The 21,741-nt window shown below is 36.0% G+C and overlaps 1 protein-coding gene across 3 annotated transcripts; it reads left to right on the top strand.

Annotated features, from left to right (window-relative positions):
- The first annotated feature begins 765 nt into the window (after nt 1-765).
- LOC140959900 (putative acyl-activating enzyme 19) lies at nt 766-21,371 on the top strand. 3 transcript variants are annotated; one of them, XM_073417944.1, is made up of 17 exons: nt 766-1,311; nt 2,675-3,151; nt 3,293-3,489; nt 8,704-8,907; nt 9,401-10,120; nt 11,274-11,920; nt 12,487-12,562; nt 12,643-12,729; nt 13,969-14,012; nt 14,812-14,920; nt 15,464-15,523; nt 16,116-16,200; nt 16,719-16,783; nt 16,934-16,993; nt 20,005-20,049; nt 20,265-20,374; nt 20,479-21,371. In XM_073417944.1, the coding sequence occupies exons 1-17, from the start codon at nt 1,011-1,013 to the stop codon at nt 20,714-20,716; spliced, it is 3,525 nt and encodes a 1,174-aa protein (XP_073274045.1). In that variant the 5' UTR covers nt 766-1,010; the 3' UTR covers nt 20,717-21,371. The 3 variants fall into 3 exon arrangements, with proteins under 3 accessions (XP_073274045.1, XP_073274044.1, XP_073274046.1); XM_073417943.1 differs by having other exon boundaries at nt 768-1,311; nt 20,458-21,367; XM_073417945.1 differs by having other exon boundaries at nt 997-1,311; nt 2,935-3,151; nt 20,458-21,363.
- The last annotated feature ends 370 nt before the right edge of the window (nt 21,372-21,741 follow it).

The raw sequence follows: 21,741 nt of genomic DNA, 5'->3' as shown, positions 1-21,741 counted from the left end.
TAGCAAAAATCACGAACTCAGGGTGGTGGAGCAAAAAATCGGGCAGCAAAGGTCGTGCAAGGGCCTGCAGAAATAACAGTCCAAGCACAACCTGAATAAATTTTCATTCCAGAGTGAATATGTGCGCTGCAATGAAGAAAAAAATGGTTGGACAGCAGACTGTACTAGGACGGTAAAAATGACTACCCCAACGCGACATGATAATGAATTGTTTATTTTCAATTATTTATATTTTGTTTGTTTCATTTTTTATTTTAATTTCAAGTTGGTTTAATAATTCATTCATCTATCGTTTTTAATTAACCATAGAATTATGATTGAAGTAAATTTGTCGTATATCAATCTTTGTGTGAACGATAATCGTACTTGTTATAATATATTAAAAATTTACTCGTATATTTCTGGTAATATGGTGCAGCTCGGAGAAATTTAATTGTTCTAAATTATTATATTAAATATTATGCTTTAAATTGGGTTAAAGAGAGCGGACCTAAATGCGTGTTAAGTCTTTTTTATTCTTACTTTTTAAAAAGAAAAAATAATTTGACGCCCACTTGTTTGACATGACTTAGAATTAAACTCAAGCACGATTTTGCCAAGAAACTATCTGACCACCAAACACCTCATCAACATTTAATATTTTATGTAAAAATATATATAAAACACATAAGAATTTTTGGGTCGAGTTTAAGTCTAGTTTTTCATCACTGAATAAAATTCGAGTCTAGTTTTTCATCGAGTTTGAGTCTATTTTTTTATTGGGCAGAGTTTGATCAGTCTAATTTTTCGTTACTTGATCGAGTTTGTGTCTAATTTTTCAAAGAGTTTTTAATCAATGGGGTGAGTTTTAAGTGAAGTTTGGGTTGAATTTTTATATATGAATGGAGTTTTCATTTTTAATTTGAATTTATTATGGACAAAATTATGTTTTGAATATCAATCTCTTTTGTTGAATTATTAAAACACTACTCGCCCCATATTTTCTTGATTTCCCATCGTCCTTATGGGCTATGGCTTCCAGCAAACACCCAGCCTGCTGCATTTCTCACCTGTTCCACGCCACCGCTTCCAAAAACCCGGACAAAATCGCCGTCATACACGCCTCCGGATTTGCTGGAATAGCCCGTCGTTTCCGTCGCGATGCAGAATTTGCATTTCTGGAAACGACGTTGTCTTCTCGGCCTCCTGTGTACGACGGCGACGAATGCTTCAGTTTCTCGGATATTTTATCCGCCGTCGAGAATCTCAGTTGTCGACTCCGTCGTATTCTGGACGGTGCCCATGACCCCGGTCTTATTATTCCTTGCTCAGGTAGGGATTGCACTTTATTTTGCACGGGTGTTTGGATACGGTCAAGGTTATTTGAACTGGAGAAAATACTTTCCTGAGAGTTCGTACACGAAAACCAAACATTTTTCTCTTGATATTATTTGTAAACGCTAATGTGAATGCATTTGACATTGTGTTTGATATGGAACGAAATTATATTTGTCTGCGGAAATTCCCCCGTGGAACTGTTTTATTTACTGAATGAAAAGTTACTTTGACTTCAAAAAGAGTGTCAAGGAAATTGTTTTTTTTTTTTACTGAGTTCCTCAAATCCTTTAGCACGGATAATCCAAAATTTTTTTTAAGAATAAGATACGGATACGACTCGTTGATACAAGTGTCGAATACGGCAAAACACATGTCGTTGACTTTTTGTAGGTTTGATCAGTTGGATACGTCTTGGACACGGTTAGAATACTCCATGAACACGGCGGGATACATAATCTCTCATTTGAAGTTGTTCATTGTATATATTTACATATGTATATATATCTCTACAATATATTTATATAAATATATAAATATCTAGAATTTTTAATATTAAATATATATGAGAATATATATAATATTCATATATTTTTTAATAATTGTCGTATTCTAGCCGTATCTGATAATTGTCTTTTGTTTGAGCTAGCTGTATTTTAAGCTTCATGTAGATCCTTCGATCAACCTTCCTTTTATTTCGGCCGCTAGGGGGTTTCTTGTTGAGAACTCTAAAACCGAAAAAGGATTTGATAATTTGTAGGGCCATTTCTATTTTTTTTGCTTTGATTCATTATCGTGTCTTATATTTTCAAAATTTGTCATATCTTTGTATCTGTATCCGTATCGTACGGATACCCGTACCCGTATCCATGCAACATAGCTCGAATCTTGTTACTGAATTCATTTTGGATTAAAACAATGTTATCCGCGTGATGATTCTTTTGAATGAAATAGTCACTGAGGTTTTTTTATTTATGTAATGTATAATGTATGCAAGTAAATTATCTCATCTAGCAAGACATGATGGCTTAGTAGTTGATTAATAGCATGACTTAATCAGGTTGACCAAGAGCTTGTTCAAAAAATTGTGTTAATGTTGGACACATAATACAAATCATCATTTTTCTTAATCACAAGTTCCGCAAGTCTAGTTAGTAGCAAAATAGCACGAGCCAATAAGTTTGAGAAAATCATAGCAGTTCAACAAAGATTTGAAGGTTGTTTTTGTATAAATATATTTACGTATTAAATATTGTGCTCACTGCATAATATTTTTTCGCAACTGGTGAAATATATTGTTTTGGTGTTTTACAAGGAATTTACTGATTTTTGTATTTGGCAATTAATATCTTACCTACAGAGGATGTACAGAGTTCTGGATTTTTGCCGTATTCAAGTCCAAATATACAACAGTCTACCAGTTTTATCAACACATATACACCAAAAGTAATAGGAATATATATGGAACCATCTGTTGAATACATTGTTGCTATTCTCTCTGTCTTGAGATGTGGAGAGGCATTCATGCCTTTAGACCCTGCATGGCCAAAATCAAGGATTATATCCGTAATATCTTCTTCAAAAGCTAAGCTTGTCATTGGGTACAAATCTTTGATGCAGGAAGATTACTGTCACAAGCTGGATAAATTACAATGGCTCATTGATAATGGGAGTTTCCCCGTTTTGCCTATTTCTATGAAGGAAAACCAGAGAGAGCAGTATCATCCACCTTTAGCAGCATGGCCGTGTGAAAGTGAATGTTTAAGATCGTTTTGTTACTTGATGTACACGTCAGGATCAAGTGGAAAGCCCAAAGGTGTATGTGGCACTGAAATAGGCAAGCCTTCATTTTTTTCCCTTATCCCGAATTTGAATTTGGGGATTTAGAGCTGGACTTTGACAAAATTGCATGCTCTTAGATATTCGAGTTTGTGCTTTTCGTTCACATGATAGTTTTCTCATGTAACTTAAATTGCAGGCCTTCTGAATCGTTTTCTGTGGATGCAAGACCTATATCCTGTAGAAGAAGGAGATCTAGTACTTTTCAAAACACAAATAAGTTTCATCGATCATCTGCCAGAGTTTCTTGGAGCCATACTTGCTAATTGTACGTTGGTGACACCTCCTTTCAATCAGCTAAAAGAAAATATACTTTATGTCATTGATTTTTTACAGGTACATGAAAAGATACGAATATAATTTCTTAAGTCATTTTTTGCTTATAATGGGTGAAAACAAATTTGATCACTCATTTGTAGTTTCATTTTAATCGCTGAGTGGATTCATGTAAAGACCATGCATTATCTCTGCAAAAAGGAAATATCTTGCATTATGTTTTATAGACAATATGGCAGACAATGTAAGGATAAATAATTCTATTATTTTTTATTCTTTAAAGTCGTGAATTAATACATTTTATATAGATCAAAGGAGTAAAATAAAATCCCACAAAATCTGGGAAAGATTCTATCGTACCAATAATATAGGATTTTAGTTCAAAATCGAGCCTACCAAAGCCTAACTACTTCGATACTCCCTCTCAAGTTGGTGCGAAGATATCCATCATCCCCAACTTGCTCACTTGTTCTTCAAAGGTTTGTTTGGATAGACCCTTAGTTAGAATATCTGCAACTTGTAATAGGCTTGGTACAAATGGAATACATATAACTCCTTCCAGTTTCTCTTTTATGAATGCATGTCAATTTCGATATGCTTTGTTCTCTCATGAAGATTTGGATTGTGAACGATGCTAATGGTTGCTTTGTTGTCACAGACTCACAGTATAGCTTCATGGGAAATTATAGAATCATTTTTAGATCCTCCATGACTCGTTTAAGCCACAATATTTCACACACTCCTTGTGCCATAATTTGAATTCTAACTCTGCGCTGCTTCTTGCAACTACTCTTTGTTTTTTGCTTCTCCATGTTACCAAGTTGCCCCACACAAATGTGCAATAACCAGAGGTTGATCTTCGATCAGTGACTTATCCTGCCCAATCAGCATCTGTATATACTTCAACTTCTCGTTTCTCAGTTTTCTCAAAGAGCAATCCCTTCCCTGGAGTTCATTTTAGGTATCATAGAATTCGATATACAACTTCAAGGTTTTCTTCACACGGCAAGTGCATAAATTGGCTCACTACACTTACTGCGAAGGCAATGTCCGGGCGTTTGTGCGACAGATAAATCAATCTCCTGACCAATCTAGAGCTCTCATCTCCTCATAAATCGCCTCTATCAATTCAGGGATCTCTAGAGCTTCATGTACTTCTTAGATATACTGATGTCATCTAACTGAGAGACAAACGAACAACAGGAGGAACAAAGATACATTTTCGTGCCTTTGGGTTCAGTTTCGAGATACCGAGATCAAAGTTATTAACAAATGCTTGATTGCCAAATATTTTCAGAGGGATATTAGTGAGAAGGCGTATATTGGGGAAAAAAATTTGGAAAATATTCACGGGGGAATGAAAATTCAAAATCCTAGATGGTAGTCTATTTATCTAATAGGTGGCTGTTAGAGCTGCTTCTCCCCAAAGATACTTAACCACTTTAGTTTCAAAACTAATTGCTCTAGCAACTTCAAGGAGATATCTATTTTTCGTTCAGCCACACCATTTTGTTGAGGTGTATGAGTAAAGTTTTTTCAAAAACAAGGGATCATTCAAGGAGATGTCTATTTTTTCGTTCAGCCACACCATTTTGTTGAGGTGTATGGGGCAGGAGCTTTGGTGAATGATCCTTTGATTTTGAAAAAACTTGCCAAATATATTGTTAAAGTATTCCCGCCCATTATCATTCTGAAAAATTTGATCCTAGTGTGGAATTGAGTATGAATCATTTGGAAAATTTTTGGAAATGTGACCCCTACATCAGAATCTTTCAAAAGAAAAACCCAAGTCAGACGTGAATGATCATCAATGAAAGACACAAACCACTGTTTATCAGTAAGTGTTTTTACTTTGCATGGCCCCCAAACGTCACCGTGAATCATTGTAAATGACTTAGACTTTTTATAAGGTTGAGATGAAAAAGTAGCTCGATGATGTTTGACTAACTCACAATGAAAATTGCAAAGTAGAAATATTTTTATTGATAAACAACTTGAGAAACATTTTTTTCAAATAAATAAGGTTCGGAAGACCTAACTGACTATGCCATGATAACATATCATCGACACTTAGAGTAAGAAACAGAATTGAGACACTCGTCTGGATCACGTCTGCCAAGGAAAGAGTTGGCTGTAAATAGAGGTCGCCAGCCATCCTGTTTAGCACTGCCAATCATCGTCCCCGAGGCCAAGTCCTGAAATTCACAATGAGAGAACAAAAATATGATTCGACTCATAAGATTAAGGGTGAGTTTGCTGATTGACAAGAGATTATACGATGGAGGGAGAACGTGTAACACATTTGTAAGAGACTCAAAGAAGAGGAAATAACAACATTTTCTTTCCCTACTATAGATGCAACAGAGCCATCAACAAGTTTAACTTTTTGGTTTCCTACACACAGGATATATGAGAAGAACACTTGTGATGAACCTATCATATGATCTGTTGCTCCGGAATCTAGATTTAAGACACTGTTGGTGGTCGAATTAGCAATATTTGCAAAGGATAAGTCTAGGCCAAGGAACATGAGGGTTTGGATTTATCACGTCTAGAATCAAACAATTGGAATAGTTGCTCTAACTGATCCTTGGTGAAGGGAAGGGAATTTGAGGAAGGTGAAGGCATTACAGAGTCTCGACCACCTACTTGAAGAGCTGGATCACCAGTATTCGATCTGTTGGTGCCAATTTTTTTCTTAAGATGGGATAGTTTCCCATGTATTCTCCAGCATCTTTCTATAGTGTGCAATGGATTTTTGCAGTTCTCGCAAAATGATTTCCCATCAGAACTCGTTTCTCGACTCACAAGGGCCGAACCTTTAGACTCCATGGTGTGTTCAGAATGTTCCAGCTTCACTTGGCGTCGAGTTTCTTCACGTCGACCTCGGAAAACACCTTCCTAAGGCTGGGCAAAGGTTTTCGCCCAAGTACACGTCCTCGAACCTCATCCAGTTCCTTGCTTAATCCCGCAAAGAAGACAAACATCCTGCGTCAGTCTAGTTTTGCGTTGTAGCGGGTAAAATCCTTGCTACTCCCCCACTCATCTGTGTCGAGGAGGTCCGATTCCTGCCATAGAACTATCAACTTGTTAAGTAAGTTGTGATGTTTTTGTTACCTTGTTGCATCTGCCATACCCGAGTATTTAGCTCGTACAGTTGAGAGTAGTTTTCAGAATCGGATGAGGTTTCTCAGACAACCTCCCAAACCTCTCGAGCCGTGGGTAAGAATATGAATGGTTTACCGATTGCTGGCTCCATCAAGTTGATCAACCATGCCTTGACCAATGAATTCTCGGAACGTCACGGCTTGTATCTCAAGTCAGTTGAACCCGGGATTTTCACTTCACCGTTCACGAATCCTAGCTTTCTTGTTTCGATCAATCACAAGCCGGATTGATTGTGCCCACTCCAAGTAATTATTCCCATTCAATTTGTGGATCGTTATTTGAAGAGAAAAATCTGGGGGCGTGATATGTGATTGGGTTCCACCATCTCTGCTTGAACTGGCGCCTTCATTAAGCCCTAATTATAAAGCAAGACGGAGACCCTAAAATCAGGAATCAAACTTGAATGATTAATCAGCAGCCTATCAAAGGCCAAAGCGGTTTAGGATGCCTAGTTGGATGATTTTGCCACCTGAAGATATTATCAGGAGGTTCTGGACTGCAGACTCGTGAAATGCTTGTGAAGATTTTCCACATTTATTTGTAGTTATTCTCTTTCACTGGAAGATTGTAATAGGCAACCATGGTATGAGTTTTATATTATGTATATGGATTAGAATCAGGAGGGCAATCGACAATATTGTAGAATTCTCTTCTTATTTCTCTTTGGCTTTTGCTCCTCCGTTTCTTCCTTTGTCTTGAGTCGCCACTCAGTTGAATGGTGTATCCTTGTAGCACCTTGAGGCGCTTTACAGATGACTTCCTTCACTCATTTGAGCTTATTCATGGAAATCTATTCAAGCCAACCATCGTATGATATATTAGGAGAACAAGACTGCGTTCTACTATACCTATCATCGTGTGGAACAAAAGATCAACACTCATCGATATGATATAGAATTAGAAATGATATTGTTCTTGTGCCAGGCAAATAGTTGAATAGTACATACAACATCGTTTTATGAAAATACCTTGAAGATAAACTTGATGGAAAGAATATACCCCACGCATGAGAGGGTGGTTCGAGACATTACACATCATATCAATTATTACGCGTCTGACATCTAGCTCTAGGTTTTGCATGGGATTGTAATTCATGCATATCATCTGAAAGAGGCTGAATCTAAGAAATTTATATGGTAGTACAGTGGGTAGAAACCAGAAGTATGGATAAAAAATTATCTGTATTACAAAAAATTGTAACTAAATGTAGTCATGTTGTGTTTATCCAGATCCATGTGAAGACGATTCAATTTAGCTCTATGTTTATTTCGTGTCTTTGCCACTAAAGCATTGTGTTTCCGTCCAGTACTTAAAGCTCACCATGATTGTATTTATGAGGGTGAACATGTGGGGATGACTTTACTCTTGCAGGGTCCTTGTAGAGCATATCATCTTTTGATTTAAGTGTATCTGCTAAGTTAAGTGGTTGTGTTGACGTTAGTGATATATTGTTGATGAAACAATCATTGAATCGACTTAAGCTCAAAAATCTCAAAAGTCGGGTAGGATACATTCAATCCCACAAGACTGAAGCCTTAGAAGGCAACCCAGAGCCTAAAGAATTGAGAAGATTTTCTGAAATTAGAGCTCATCTGGGAGAAGCAATTTTAAGCTTAAGCAAAGCCGTTCATCTCTGATGCTTATCCAGCAGAGAAAGAGCAGTCGGCCTGTCTGACAGCTCTGCGCTGCTTCTGTATATTTTGTTTCGACTCAGCCCATTCCAGATAGGGGGAGTTCTTGACTTGATCTCTCGTCCAGTTGATCTAACCCCTCACTTCGGTTCGAAATGATTTCATTTTTGCTCATTTTCCCCTCACGTCACTCTCAGTTCAGTTTGGCATAATAACAAAAAGTTTTTATCAGCCAATAACAAATCTTTTCTTTCTTAATAATATCCACTGTCCTGTATTTATTCATCACGGGACTCATTTGTTTCAAGTTATTTTTGACATCATTTTACCGACCATACGATATATAATTTGACCGACGATAATTAATATTTGAGTGTTGGAATTTCTCTTTGGTCCCATCACACAACTGACATAAAATATGGTACACATTTTTTCGTGTCAAACTCCATCGTGATTTATTATGGTTTTCTTTCAGGGATACTTTATCAACAAGCTTGTGGCAGTGCCTTCTTTAATAAGGGCAATCCTTCCTGACCTGCAAAGTCCTCGTTACGTAATGGTTCGAAATTCTTTGAAGTTATTGATACTGAGTGGTGAAGTTTTTCATGTGTCCTTATGCGAGATGCTTATGAAATTGTTACCGCAGACGTCAATTTTGAATCTATATGGAAGCACAGAGGTTAGACAACTGAAACATTCTTTTCGAGCATGCTGTTTAATGGAAATCAGTTTATTCCTGTGAAGCAGCAAGTTTTAAGAACAATGTTGGAATATGAAAATATAAACATGAGTTTTTATCATTCCCTGAAGGTTTTTTTCAACTAGCTCATATTCTCCCACTTAATTACTTTCATGGGTGCCTGTTTGACTTTGTCTACATCACTTGTGTGCCACCATAAGCAGGGTATCGTTTTAACATTTGAACTCAAAGCTTTTTCAAGCATGATTTGCACCAGCAGTGGTCCGAGTGTTGCCACAGAAATAAACTTTTATAAACTGCTAGATTTAAGATTGCATTTTCTTCCAATTTGTTTTGTTAAATAGTAGCTCATTGTTGACCTCGAAAACATGCTGCAGTAGCTCCGATATTGGCTATCTTTTCTTTATTTACTTTATCATTTTAGCATCTGAAAGCTTATTGCTGAATGAGCATTGATATGATTGCCGTTAAGGTGACTGGGGACTGCACATATTTTGATTGCAAGAGGCTGGCACTGGTTATGCAGAATCAAGTGCTAGCAAGTATTCCAATTGGTTTGCCTCTGTCTAACTGCGACGTAGTACTTGTTGGAGAAGATGCTCCAATTGAAGGCGAGATATATGTTGGTGGACAATGCGTTGCAGCGGGTTACTACAAATATCCTTATATTATGCCTTTGGAACAAATGGAATTGCCTTTACACTGTGATGTTCAGTGTCCTGGTGATGGGTATCGAACTCAGCCTTTCTTTAAAACAGGTGATTTTGCCAGAAAACTTCCAAGCGGGGACCTGGTTTTCCTTGGGAGAAAAGATCGTACGATAAAGGTTAATGGGCAACGTGTTGCTCTTGAGGAAATTGAGGGTGCATTTAGAGATCATCCAGATGTCGTTGATGCTGCAGTGATAAGCCATGATGTCGACGGAGAAATCCTACTTCTTGAAGCATATTTACTGTTAAAGCAAATGATTGAAGAGACTGAAGAACTTAAACATTCTCTAAGGAGTTGGATGATGAGCAAGCTTCCACAAATGATGATACCAAGTTCAATCTTGTTTTCCAGATCATTACCTTTGACATCCTCGGGAAAAGTTGATTATTCTTCATTAGCAGCTTCAACCCATTCAGTCATTCGTATAAAGAATACCGTGGAAGAAGTTCCTCCTGTTGACCTCATTGATGTTATTCAAAAGGTTTTCTTTCAAACCTGTGAGAAATTTCAACTTATTTTTGCAATTACTGATTAAAAGCCTTAAAGAGCTAACGATGTTAGGTGATGCATGCAAGTGATCACACAGTCTTTGAAGTTATGTATGGTTTACATCTCTCTACTAATAATAGATGGGGTTAGAACTTGAATATGCTTCTGCTTTTTTCAGATATAGGTAGTGTGCTTTTTAAGTTCTCTGATCAATAAAAAAGAGTTCTAATCAATGATTCACAGCTGTTCATTGGCCTTTTGTTCTCTATTGATTTTGCAACTACTTTTTCGGTTCATTTCTTGTCAACGTGGAGTGAAATTTTTGCTGTCCTTTTTCTCTCGGTTGAAAAGAATGTCTAGTTAAATTAAGGAGGAGAGGAATAAAATCAGTAGGGTTAGCAAGCAGCACAATCTGCATTAGTTCTGGAAGCTACAACATCTGTCTCATATTAATGGTCGCTCATTTCTGCAATGAAAATAATTGCACGAAAACGAGATTATTATTGTGTACTATGACTTCGAGAACAATTTTTTCCAGGAACATCTGTAGCTTGTTTTTGGTTTCATTTTTCCAGGAACATCAGTCACTTGTTTTTGGTTTCTGTTTATAAACGTACAATGAGTGATAGGTGCTACTGAAATCTACAAAAATGATAGCTGTTCACAACTAAAAGATATGCCACTTCTCTGTAAATTGGTATGTTACTTAAGAGAGCATCTTAGCCAACTTTTCAATATCTTGGGATATCTGTGCACATACTTTACATATACATTTTTCAGTTGCAAAAATGCGCTTCCATCTTTAGTCTCGGTTTTTGGTTTGTAGTTTAAATCCTCTGGAGCAATATATATCTAGAAAGCATAAGTATTTGATATCATAGGACCTAACAATGCTTGCTTGCCCATGGTAAAATATGCTTATCAAAATTTTACATCTCCATAACATTTCATATTCTTGTCTGCACCACTTGAGCAAGGTATTTCTCTGTGTTTTCCATTTTTCTTAAACTGTGATTTGTCTGTTGCAGTCTGTAAAACAGTGTACTATAAAGTTTTAACTTTTTACATCCTTGTCAGAACTCAGATGACATCGACCTCACTTTTTTTAATGAGTTTAATTTTTTTCCTTTTGTTATATCGATCAGGTCTTTTCTGACGCATTAATGGTTGAGAAGATTGCAGTTGATGATAATTTTTTTGATATGGGTGGTAATTCTATGTCTGCAGCATATGCCTCTTTTAAGTTGGGAATCCATATGAAATTGTTGTATACCTTTCCCACTCCACTAAAGCTTCAAATGGCTCTCTTGTCCTCCAACGATGCTTTAAGAATCAATGCTGATTCTGGATTAGGCTTGAGTGAATTACATGGAGACATGCTTCTGTCAAATTATAGGGTTTCTGGTTACCCAGGAAGCAAGCCTCGTGCTAGGTTGTTATGGTCTGATAGTGATGGTGACAGTGATAATCCCTCCAAACACTTGAAGGCAACAAAAGAGGGAAGTCCCAGTGACGACGATTTTTGGAATCTCAATCCTCCGGTGCACACTTCTTGTTCTTTTAGTCGATGTAACAAAGGCTCACATGGCGGGAATCGTGAGGGAAATTGTTTATGTTATTTATATTGGTCGAACATGCTATTAAAAGACAGAAAAGGCTTTCTGCAAGAGCTATGGAAAGCTTGCATTGATTCTTGTGTCGACGCATCACCTCTTGTTGTCTTTTTAGGGAATGATGTTCGCCTTTTTATAGGATCTCACTCACACAAGTTTGTTTGTTTAGATGCCAAAAGGTATGATTGATTTCTGACTGCTGGTATAACTTTCAGAATCTTAAAATAGTAACTACTCCTGCAATTTTTTGTCACTTAAATTCCTATGTGGGTACCCAAATTTATGCCTTTTCCATTTCTTGTTATTTAAACTAATGAATACTGAAATTGCCTGGCTTGGCCTTTTCTTAAAGATAACTGTTACTTTTTAGACATATTTGTTACTGTCTCTAGTTGTTGCTTGATTGTTTGTGGTGTAATTTATTGAACATTGGCTGGTACAATTTACTTGGTTAAACTAAGAGCTTCCATTTTCATTATCTCAAATTGAACTGAAAATTTGTATGGTTGTCTCTGAATTAGGAAAATGCTGCAAAAAAAATTATGATGTGTAATGTGTATTTCTATGTATTTGCAATCTCAAAGATCCTTGGAAGGATACCCAAAAATAAATCTTACTTATATTAACTGCTTTTGTATTTATCTTGTGAGTTCAAGCTGGTTCATCTCATCTCATACTTTTTGAGCATCATTACTGTTTCGGAATAAAATTTCAGTACGATATGTTGATACTGTTACATCTTTAGTGGAAATCTATGCTGGGAGACTAAACTACAAGGACGAGTAGAATGCTCTGCTGAAATTCTAGATGATTTTTCTCAGGTTGTCTTTTTTTTTTTTTACTTTTATGATTCAATGTTATTATCTAAAACATGCTCTGAGTCGGCATGAGTATTTTGCAGGTTGTAGTTGGGTGCTATGAGGGAAAAATATATTTCCTTGATTATTTAAACGGAAGCATCTGCTGGAAGTTTCAAACTTCAGGCGAGGTTTAGCGATTTCGAAAGCTTCATTCGTTACCTTTATGCTTTAGTTAAGTAGTTACAATGGTTATTGTGATGCATAGTTTATTCAGAATTGTTAAATGTGCAACACTGTAATTTAGATATCCTAAAGTTGATGAGAATGAACTAATGGTCTGTTATTCTAGTCCCTAGAAGAGAATTAAGTAAAAGACTACTTACTTATTGTGCCACCCCACAACTCTAATAATAATTTTGCGTCAAATATACAATTTCTTACTTGAAGGGAAACTGCATAACTAACTCTAGCTGAACAATACAGAGGAGAAGGGAGGGTTTCATCCCAATAGGATTTGGAGAAACATTGGTAAAAATATGAAGACCTCACCTGTTCATTGAGCAAAGAATGAAGAGGACAATAAGCGTACCTCATGTGATCTGGGCTTTCTTCTTTGTGCGATATTTTTTTCATTTAACCTTACATACAGTGGATTTCCTCGAATTGAATCTGACAACATACTATTCATGTATATTTCATTGTTATTTTAATTTATTGAATTATCCAATTTCACAAACATCGGGTCATGCTATTCTTAAACATCATATAATGCAATGTTTATTCTTCGTCTTTTACATCCTTCGAGAATGTACTAGTATGTTCTCAAGTGTTGTCGCAGGGAAGTAAAGAAACTTGTGTGATTAATCAAACAGTCATTCGTAGCATGGTAATTGATTTAAATATTGGGTTTTTATCTCTTTAATATTCTTTTTTCCTCCTTTTTGGTGCGGGGAGTACTTATCACTTCACTAATTTAGCTCCCATAGATGGTTACCACATACATACCTTGTGATAGTAGTCCACTAGTCCTCTTCAACTACATAGCCTAATGTGACTAGAAATTTTTTGGATTTGATATCCTCTTCATTGTTCAGGTAATCACAAGGTGATGGTAAGTTGTGGAAATAAATATATAGCTGCTGGAAAAATAATCATGGTTCTCCACACATTGTCCATTTGCTTGCAAGATGCTAGGATTAACCACTGATGACATTCTTATTTTTTTGGTGCAATTGTCCTTACCTTGACCACTGAAATATCTTACACTTGCAGTACATCGTTTGTTGAGTAGCTGCATTATGCCACGTTGATAATATTAAATCGTTTTAAGTGTTTTTGGTCAACTTATCCTCTTGTTCTCATTGACCAAATTTCTTTAATTCCTCTTAACGGTTTTTTTTATGTTGATTTTTCTCTCCTTTTTGTAGGTCAAATCTCAACCATTGGTTGATAAATGCAGCCATCTGGTCTGGTAATATTTTACTCTAATTTGTGTTAATTAAATTTCTTTTTGCACCAATCAGAAAGTATTTTTTTAATGCGAGGCATGCTGTTTCGTGCATATGCATATTCCTTGTACTTCAATTTCCGTGTTGATTTAGCACTGCAAGCCTAGCTTCATATATTGTGATGTGTAACTTTCCATCTCCTGAAGCCCGTATCGAGGACTATTGATGTAACCATCCGTTTATTGAAGAACATATGAGGAGTCTTGGCCCATAATATTATTGTTTTCACATGTCATTGGACCCAAAATAATGAATATCTTTTTTAATTTAATGCTGGTAGTTTGATTTCCTTTTATGTTTGAGAGCTTTTCCTAATATTTTGTTCATTTTTCATCATGCAATTTGCTTCCCATTATGCTTGAGACATTTTTATATTATTTCATTCATAGTTAGTTCATGTGCTGTCATCTGATAATGTCTTTTCAGCTTCCGAAATCTTCTAATTTCTTAAGTATATGAGAAAACTGTATCGCAAGGTGATAATTTTCCAGGTATCAGAAACCATTAGAAGTCTTTTTGATGTTTTCCAATAGCAGTTAATTTGTCTAGTATGCATGTAAAAATTCAGTGAGTTTATAATTTCACCACGTACCAGTGGAAATTAATTGGATACTGTTTTCATTAAGGCAATGAACTCAGACATTCGCCTGTCCTGCATTTTTGGAGGTTTATTGGGAACATAAACTGTAGTTGAGCATTTGGGCACCATATTTTGTAGTATCTGAACTCTTTTGTCTTTGTGTGGTTATCAAATTTCTACAGGTGTGGATCCTATGATCATAATCTCTATGCACTCGATTACAAAAGTTATCAATGTATTTACAAACTTCAATGTGGTGGCAGTATATTTGGTTCCCCTGCTATTGATGAGGTAGGTTGTATAATTCTTACGTGGTGTTCCTCATGTATTCCAACAAGTTCTTAGTAGTCTATGCATGCATAGTTTTTGACGGTGCTAAAGGCGCTTGCCGAGGCACTCCCATTCCTTTTTCGGAGCATGTGCCTTGAGTCATGTTGACCATGTCTCAAAGCTCCTAGTGCTGTGTATGCTAAAGATGTGAATTCAAGATAAAATGTAATGTAATAGTTATTAATATTTATTCCTGCACTTATGAAAATATATTTTATATTGCTATGTAATTTGCATGTGTTTATATGATACCAGATAGAATTTTATTCATATATTTGAATTAAATTATATGTCATGCCTTAGTCTGCCTCAACTCGATGAGTTGAGCTTTGCCAGGTGCCCCACTCTGATGCTTTGAGTAACCGCATATATTGCCGTCAATAACTATGTGTATTATATTTTCTAAATATGAAAAATATTGTCTATATTTCGTAGATGATTATTTCTTGTGTATCTGTATCCCTACTTACTTATAAGCTGTTGACCCTTCTATTGGTTTTGCAGATGCAACGGAAACTTTTTGTGGCAGCAACCAGTGGCCATGTAACAGCATTGACTGTACAGGTTTTTGAAATCTAACTGTTGCCTTTTGATTTCTGATACTCGTGTTTTGTTTCCATAATCATCAAATTGAATGAGAAAAATACGCCGACCTTTAACTAAGTTGAGCATCGCTGTTGTACATGTTGTTACATTGGGTTATGATGCTGATTAGGTTGTGTGGAAGTGATAGATATTGGTTTGGGCATGGAAAAATGTTGGGTCTGGTTTGCTCTGTTGTATGTTATGCATTGGGTTATGATACTGATGAGATTATATGTGTAAGTGAAGCATTATAAAAAATTTAAATCCGGTCATTTTCTGCATAATTTGTTAATGCTTGCATAGATAGCAATTATATTATTATGTACCCTTTCAGACTTGGCATAGATAACTTTGTCTAGTTAGCAGAAGAATTCGCCTTTTGGATTTTGGCTTTAGTTTATAGTTTTAATATATTCTATTATGCTACTGATGTGCCGAATTTCTATGTTGTATTACCTTCACAAAACCCCTATCATTTAAAATTCTACAAGGACTAGTTGTACTGTATCTTTCCTTTTCTTTTCTTTGAAATTTAATCTCTTTTCTTACAAGTGAGCTGTTTGTTTTACAGGCTCTTCCGTTTAAGAAGCTATGGAAACAAGATTTGGGAGCGCCTATTTTTGGTTCTCTTTCCATAATTTCTTCTAATGGAAATGGTCAGCTGCATTTCATTTAAATTATACATTTGCATTGATTAATCTATTCGACCACTCCAAAGCATGAATGTATTTATTTATTTTGAGGAAAGCTTATGTTCATTGAATATCATCTACACATCCACATGCTTGTAATTGCTTGCATTTAGTTCCTTCTCTTCTTCATATCTAATGGCTTAATATTCTACTACTTAATAAGACCAGGAAGGGCGGTATATTTATCGTACAACTTGGACCTTATCCCCAATGCTAACTATTTGTTAATGCACAATTGTCATTGAGCTAGGCAATGCATTAGCCATTGGGATCATGTGCTATGCAAGTGCATAGAACAATTTTTGAAGAATGGCAAACTCTAGTAAATTGGGAGTTTGCTGGTGCAAAAAGACAAAAAAACGCAGACATTAAATCAGTAACAGTTTTACAAACGGCAAAACTTAAATTACATCATCCTGACTTGCATTTTCTCTTTTTTGAGATGTCTTGGTTCATGTCTTCTAGTGCTTATTGTTTTGCAGTCATTTGTTGCTTGGTGGATGGAACTGTTGTCGTCCTTGATAACAATGGATCCATCATTTGGAAGGTTTATCTCTTCTGTGCTTATTGCTACCTGTAATTGTGTGATTGTCCAATAGTTTGTAATGTGATACTTAGTTCCTGTAATGCCTTCCCCCTCATTCCGTCTTCAATCTTTCCTGCACCACTTTCATATTTCCCCTTGCTTCTGCAATAGGCAAGAACTGGTGGGCCAATTTTCGCTGGACCTTGCATATCCAAGGCATTACCTTCTCAGGTAAAATTCTATGACTGAAGCTCTTAACAAGTTTTGGAATTTTTTTTTAACATGAAACGGTCACATCATTAAGGTAAAAAATATGGGTACAAATACTTTGGGCATGCCTAGGAGATCTACAAGGGTGCTAAATCCTTGAAACAAACAACTAACCACTTGATATCTAACATAAACATATAATTCAAAACCTCATACAAAATCTGTATTTTCCTAAATATATCATCAACTCTCTGTTCCTCATTCTTAAATAACAATGATTTCTTGCACTCCAAATGTGAAAAATACGGCTGCCATAGCCATGAACCACATCTTTGCCAAGAAAGAAGTCCCTCGGTAAATCCCTTTAGATGAGAACCCATGAGTTTATTCATTCCTAGCCATTTACGAAATTTGGTCCAAAGAGAATTCGAGAAGTGGCAATTGAAAAACAAATTATCAAAGCATTCATTAAAATTACCACAAAGGAAAAAAAAATTTCTCATCCAAATACGGTTCTCTATCTCTAGTCAGAAACTTTGATGTGCAAACAACCATACATAGAATTTGTGTTTAGGAATGAGGCAATTCTTCCACACCAGTGGCATCCAAGGCCAATGTTATTGTCCTAGATTTGGATCATGTTATGGGATTATCAATGTATTTTGGATAGAGTTTCGAGGCTCGTTTTGAGAGAACTTTAGATCTCGTGACACAATATTGTGAATAATTTTTCTCATAATTTTATTAATAGAATCACACTCTATTTATAATAGAGTACGATGATTGAAATAAAGAAAATCATATCCTCATTTAAATAAAATTGTAACTATGGAATACTATGGAATGATCCTATTTATTTTAAACTTAAATAAAGGATAAGATAACAACAAATCCTACAAAAGATCATAGCAGAATAGTCCTTTGGGGCTTGGACTTTCCATATTGGTGCAATGGAGGCTCATGATATGACTCTCTCCTTGGAGATCATGGTTGTCCTCGACCATGTGAAAAGTGCAGGCAACCTCAGTCCACACAAGGAGGTCTTGTATTTCTCCACGAATGATTGTTGTTGTTGGGGTATTTAAAAGATTAGGCATAGGAGGCGGTGGTTCTTAAATTCCTCCCACTGTAACCATAGACGATCTTGTTCCAGCTTTAAAAAACTGAGTAGGACATAGCTCTCAACGTAAAAAGAAGCCAATCCACCCTTTTCTTTTTTCGGTGTTCATCGATGCCAAAGAATTGTTGGCATCGGTTTAGCCGTCCTAGTGGATCAGACATCCCTCTGTGCTTTGGAAAATCCCATTTCGAGTATTTGGGATTGGGCACACATGTGCTGCCATATGCTGATCCGCGGCCATGCAGCTCCCTGTTTTGCTGGTCATCCATACCTTTCGTATAGATGCCATCATCCTTGATTGCCTGTGCACTTGGTCTACCGCAGCAATGGACAGTGACAATGTGCTACCATCTGTGATTTCGCCGGCACGCAGCTCCTTAGTACTTCTGCCCTTGTCCTTACCCCCTACTGCTTCAGTTCTGGTTGCAGAGATAATTAAGGATAATGCTTCTAGCTGGGCATGGAGTTCTTGCTGCCGACACTAGTTTGCAGCCCTATTTTCCCTGTACATCTGGATAAAGGCTTCGAATTGTTGCTGCAAGGTGTGAAAATCCTCCATAACAATTGGCTCTAATACAAATTTGTTATGATCCGGGTTTGGATCATGTTATGGAATGATCAATTTATTTTGGATAGGGTTTCATGACTCGTTTTGAGAGAACCTCGTCATCTCTTAATTTTAAAGGCTCGTTGAGAAGGAACCTTAGATCTTGTGATATATTATTGTGAATAATTTCCTCTTAATTTATTAATAGAATCAAAGTCTATTTATGATTGATAGCGATGATCCAAATAATTTAAATAAAAGATCACTTTAACTATGAACTCTAACTATGGATTGATCCTATTTATTTAAAACTTATATAAAGGATAAGATAACAACAAATACTACAAAAGATTATAGCATAATAATCTTTTGGGGCTTAAACTTTCTGTATTGGTGCAATTGAGGCTCATGACAACCAATTTTCATAATTTGGGGCAAAAATACTATAAGCTTTGTACATATCGTTCTTTCCATTGAACCAACCACTCGACAATGCTATAGAATCATCTACCGAGCCATGAACCAGGATCTCATCACAGATCGAAAAGATCTTCTTAAGAAGACAAGAGTGATTCTCATGTACCCTTTGCTCTCACATACCTGTCTCTCAAAGAAACACTTGATTAATCTATTGATCCACAATTGATATTCCATAACTAGTCCGCTTATTGTAATTAAAAGCTATTAAATATTGAATAAAATATCGTTTCTTATAAAAAAGAATATAGACCAGGCAGTCGGAAGACAATTATTTGTCCACAAGAATTTCCTGCACAACAAATAAATTTTGTCAATGGTACCAAATGGAATGGGGAATATTTGGAGCCAGAAGCATTATATATACCTTGAATGACAACCCTCATAAGCTCAAGTTTTCCGGCATAAGACAGTTTTTCTTGGCCAAGCACTAACAAGTTTTGGAAATTTAATGCAAAAAACGCTCTTTCAGAAATAGAATGTGCAAGGAACTTTATGAAATAAATATGATTAATTAAACTAGCCTCAATCGAGACCATTTTTTTCCGAGGCTTCTTGCAAAATGGTATTATATTTAAACCATAGTTAATAGGTATAAAGCTGTATTGTAACATCAAAATATACTTCTCCTGATACTATTTTTTCCATGCTTTGTTTTACATGTGAACTCTAGACATAAATTACGCCCTCGTTTATAATACGATTCTTTCAACTTGTGATTGTTATTACATCTATATTTCACTTCAGAGGCTAGTAATTGTTATTGTGGAAGTGCTATTTATATGCAGTAACCTTTAGTCTAAGTGCATGATATTGAATACTGTAATCGATATTGCGTTACGTGATTGGGGTTCTGTTAAAAAGGTAATTGTCTGGTATCTATTGCAGGTGCTTGTATCTTCTAGAGATGGAAGCATTTATTCCTTTGAAATGGTGAGATAATTATTCTAGGGATTATTGTGGCTTCACCGTCTTATGTCACCATTCTTTTCTTAAACCACCATTACATTTTAGAAAGAGACAGTTCTAAAACTTTGATTTACCGGACTTGATACTTATTATATGTACTGTTGATTTTTTAGAAAGATTAAAGGAATAGATATCCTTCAATATCTTGAACTTTTATTGCAACTTATGTGTCAATTCAGGAAACAGGCAATTTATTGTGGAATCATAATATTGGGCACCCGATTTCATCATCTCCTTGTGCAGACGAGGACTTGCAATTGATCACCGATGTCTCCACTATGTCTGAACGGTAAAAGAAACTTTAAGTTAAAATGTCAGACCTTTTTCCTGTATCATAGAAAAATCTCAAAGCAATTGTCCTCTTCTTTTCAGTTTAATCTGTGTCTGTGACAGTTCTGGCTGTATCCATGTGCTACGAATTAACTTGAATGCTCTTGGGTATTCGAATCGAAATGAGAAGGATGTGGTTCATGAATTTGCTCGACTGGACCTTGAAGGAGAAATCTTCTCTTCCCCGGTGATGATTGGTGGTAGAATTTTTGTAGGTTGCAGAGATGACCATGTTTACTGTATTAAACTCGATGCGGGAACGGATCACGTAAACTCAAGGTCAAAAGTTTTGCCTTCATAACCGTGAGCTCCTCCTCCTATGGCACTTGATATCTCCCATGGCACAATGTTCCAATTTCTGTTCTGTGTATTCAAATGAATGCATGTATTTCTTATGATACGAGTCATTCATCTACACACGTTGAACATGAGATTAAAATGCTATTTCGAATGGACTGTTGAGATTGGGGCTGCTACGGCAATAATGGAGCCAAGAAGCTGCATTTCTCAAGGGATAAAAAGGCATGCTCATCGATTGGTTGTGGGCCATGGGTATGATAGATATTTCTCAGACCACATGACCATCCTCCTCTCATCCTGGAAATAGGTGTAATGCCCAAGTATACGACATTCAGGGAAAATATCGAAAGTTGACGCAGAAAAGATCTGACAATGTAAACTTTCTTCATTTTTACATCTGCATTCTACTTAAACTTTAGTTCTGGTCCTCGTATGTTTCCAGGAAGCAAAAGAGCAGGTTTCTGAGACGTCCTTCATATCTACGTGCATGGAAAGGCTGCAACAATTACAAAGTGCAGGCATGTTGTGTAGTTTTCAAAAATATCACAATTGTCTTAAAAAAAGACGAGCAGGCATGTTGTGAACACTGTTGTTGGATCGAGTCAATCTCATATGTGGGGTCTATGATCAAACATTATGCTGCAGATGATATGGTTAACTTGAAACCGTTGTATTATTTTATTTTCTCGATCTTTAAATTTTAAGGAGTGGATTTCAATTAACATCGATCCATAATAAAACTGAATTGAAACGAAACCATCAACAAAATGACGCCCTACTCTAAATACAGAAAAGAAAATACCTCAAGAAATAATCCATTTTAGAGTTTTCCCACGAATGTTGGATGATTATATTGTTTGAGATATATATTATTCTGAATTTATTCTCGATGTATCGGGTTATAATCATTAGCATATTTCAATAAAAACTTGACTTAAATTTTGGTTTAAAACTTTATAATTTTAGTAAAACAAATTTGAAATGGACCTTATACAGAACAATCCAGGCAAAAGAAACAAAGATAGA

This window comes from Primulina huaijiensis, chromosome 15 (assembly GCF_012295235.1).
Source record: "Primulina huaijiensis isolate GDHJ02 chromosome 15, ASM1229523v2, whole genome shotgun sequence".
Classification (NCBI taxonomy): Eukaryota; Viridiplantae; Streptophyta; class Magnoliopsida; order Lamiales; family Gesneriaceae; genus Primulina; species Primulina huaijiensis.
Note: the sequence above shows the minus strand (reverse complement) of the source record. Positions and strands in the feature narration are given on the sequence as shown.

Excerpts from the sequence above, each read along its gene's own strand:
- LOC140959900 (XM_073417943.1), top strand. The coding sequence starts at position 1,011 with ATGGCTTCCAGCAAACACCCAGCCTGCTGCATTTCTCACCTGTTCCAC. Across the intron at positions 10,121-11,273 it reads TCATTGATGTTATTCAAAAG|GTCTTTTCTGACGCATTAAT; the intron begins GTTTTCTTTCAA and ends TATATCGATCAG. Across the intron at positions 11,921-12,486 it reads GTTTGTTTAGATGCCAAAAG|TGGAAATCTATGCTGGGAGA; the intron begins GTATGATTGATT and ends TTACATCTTTAG.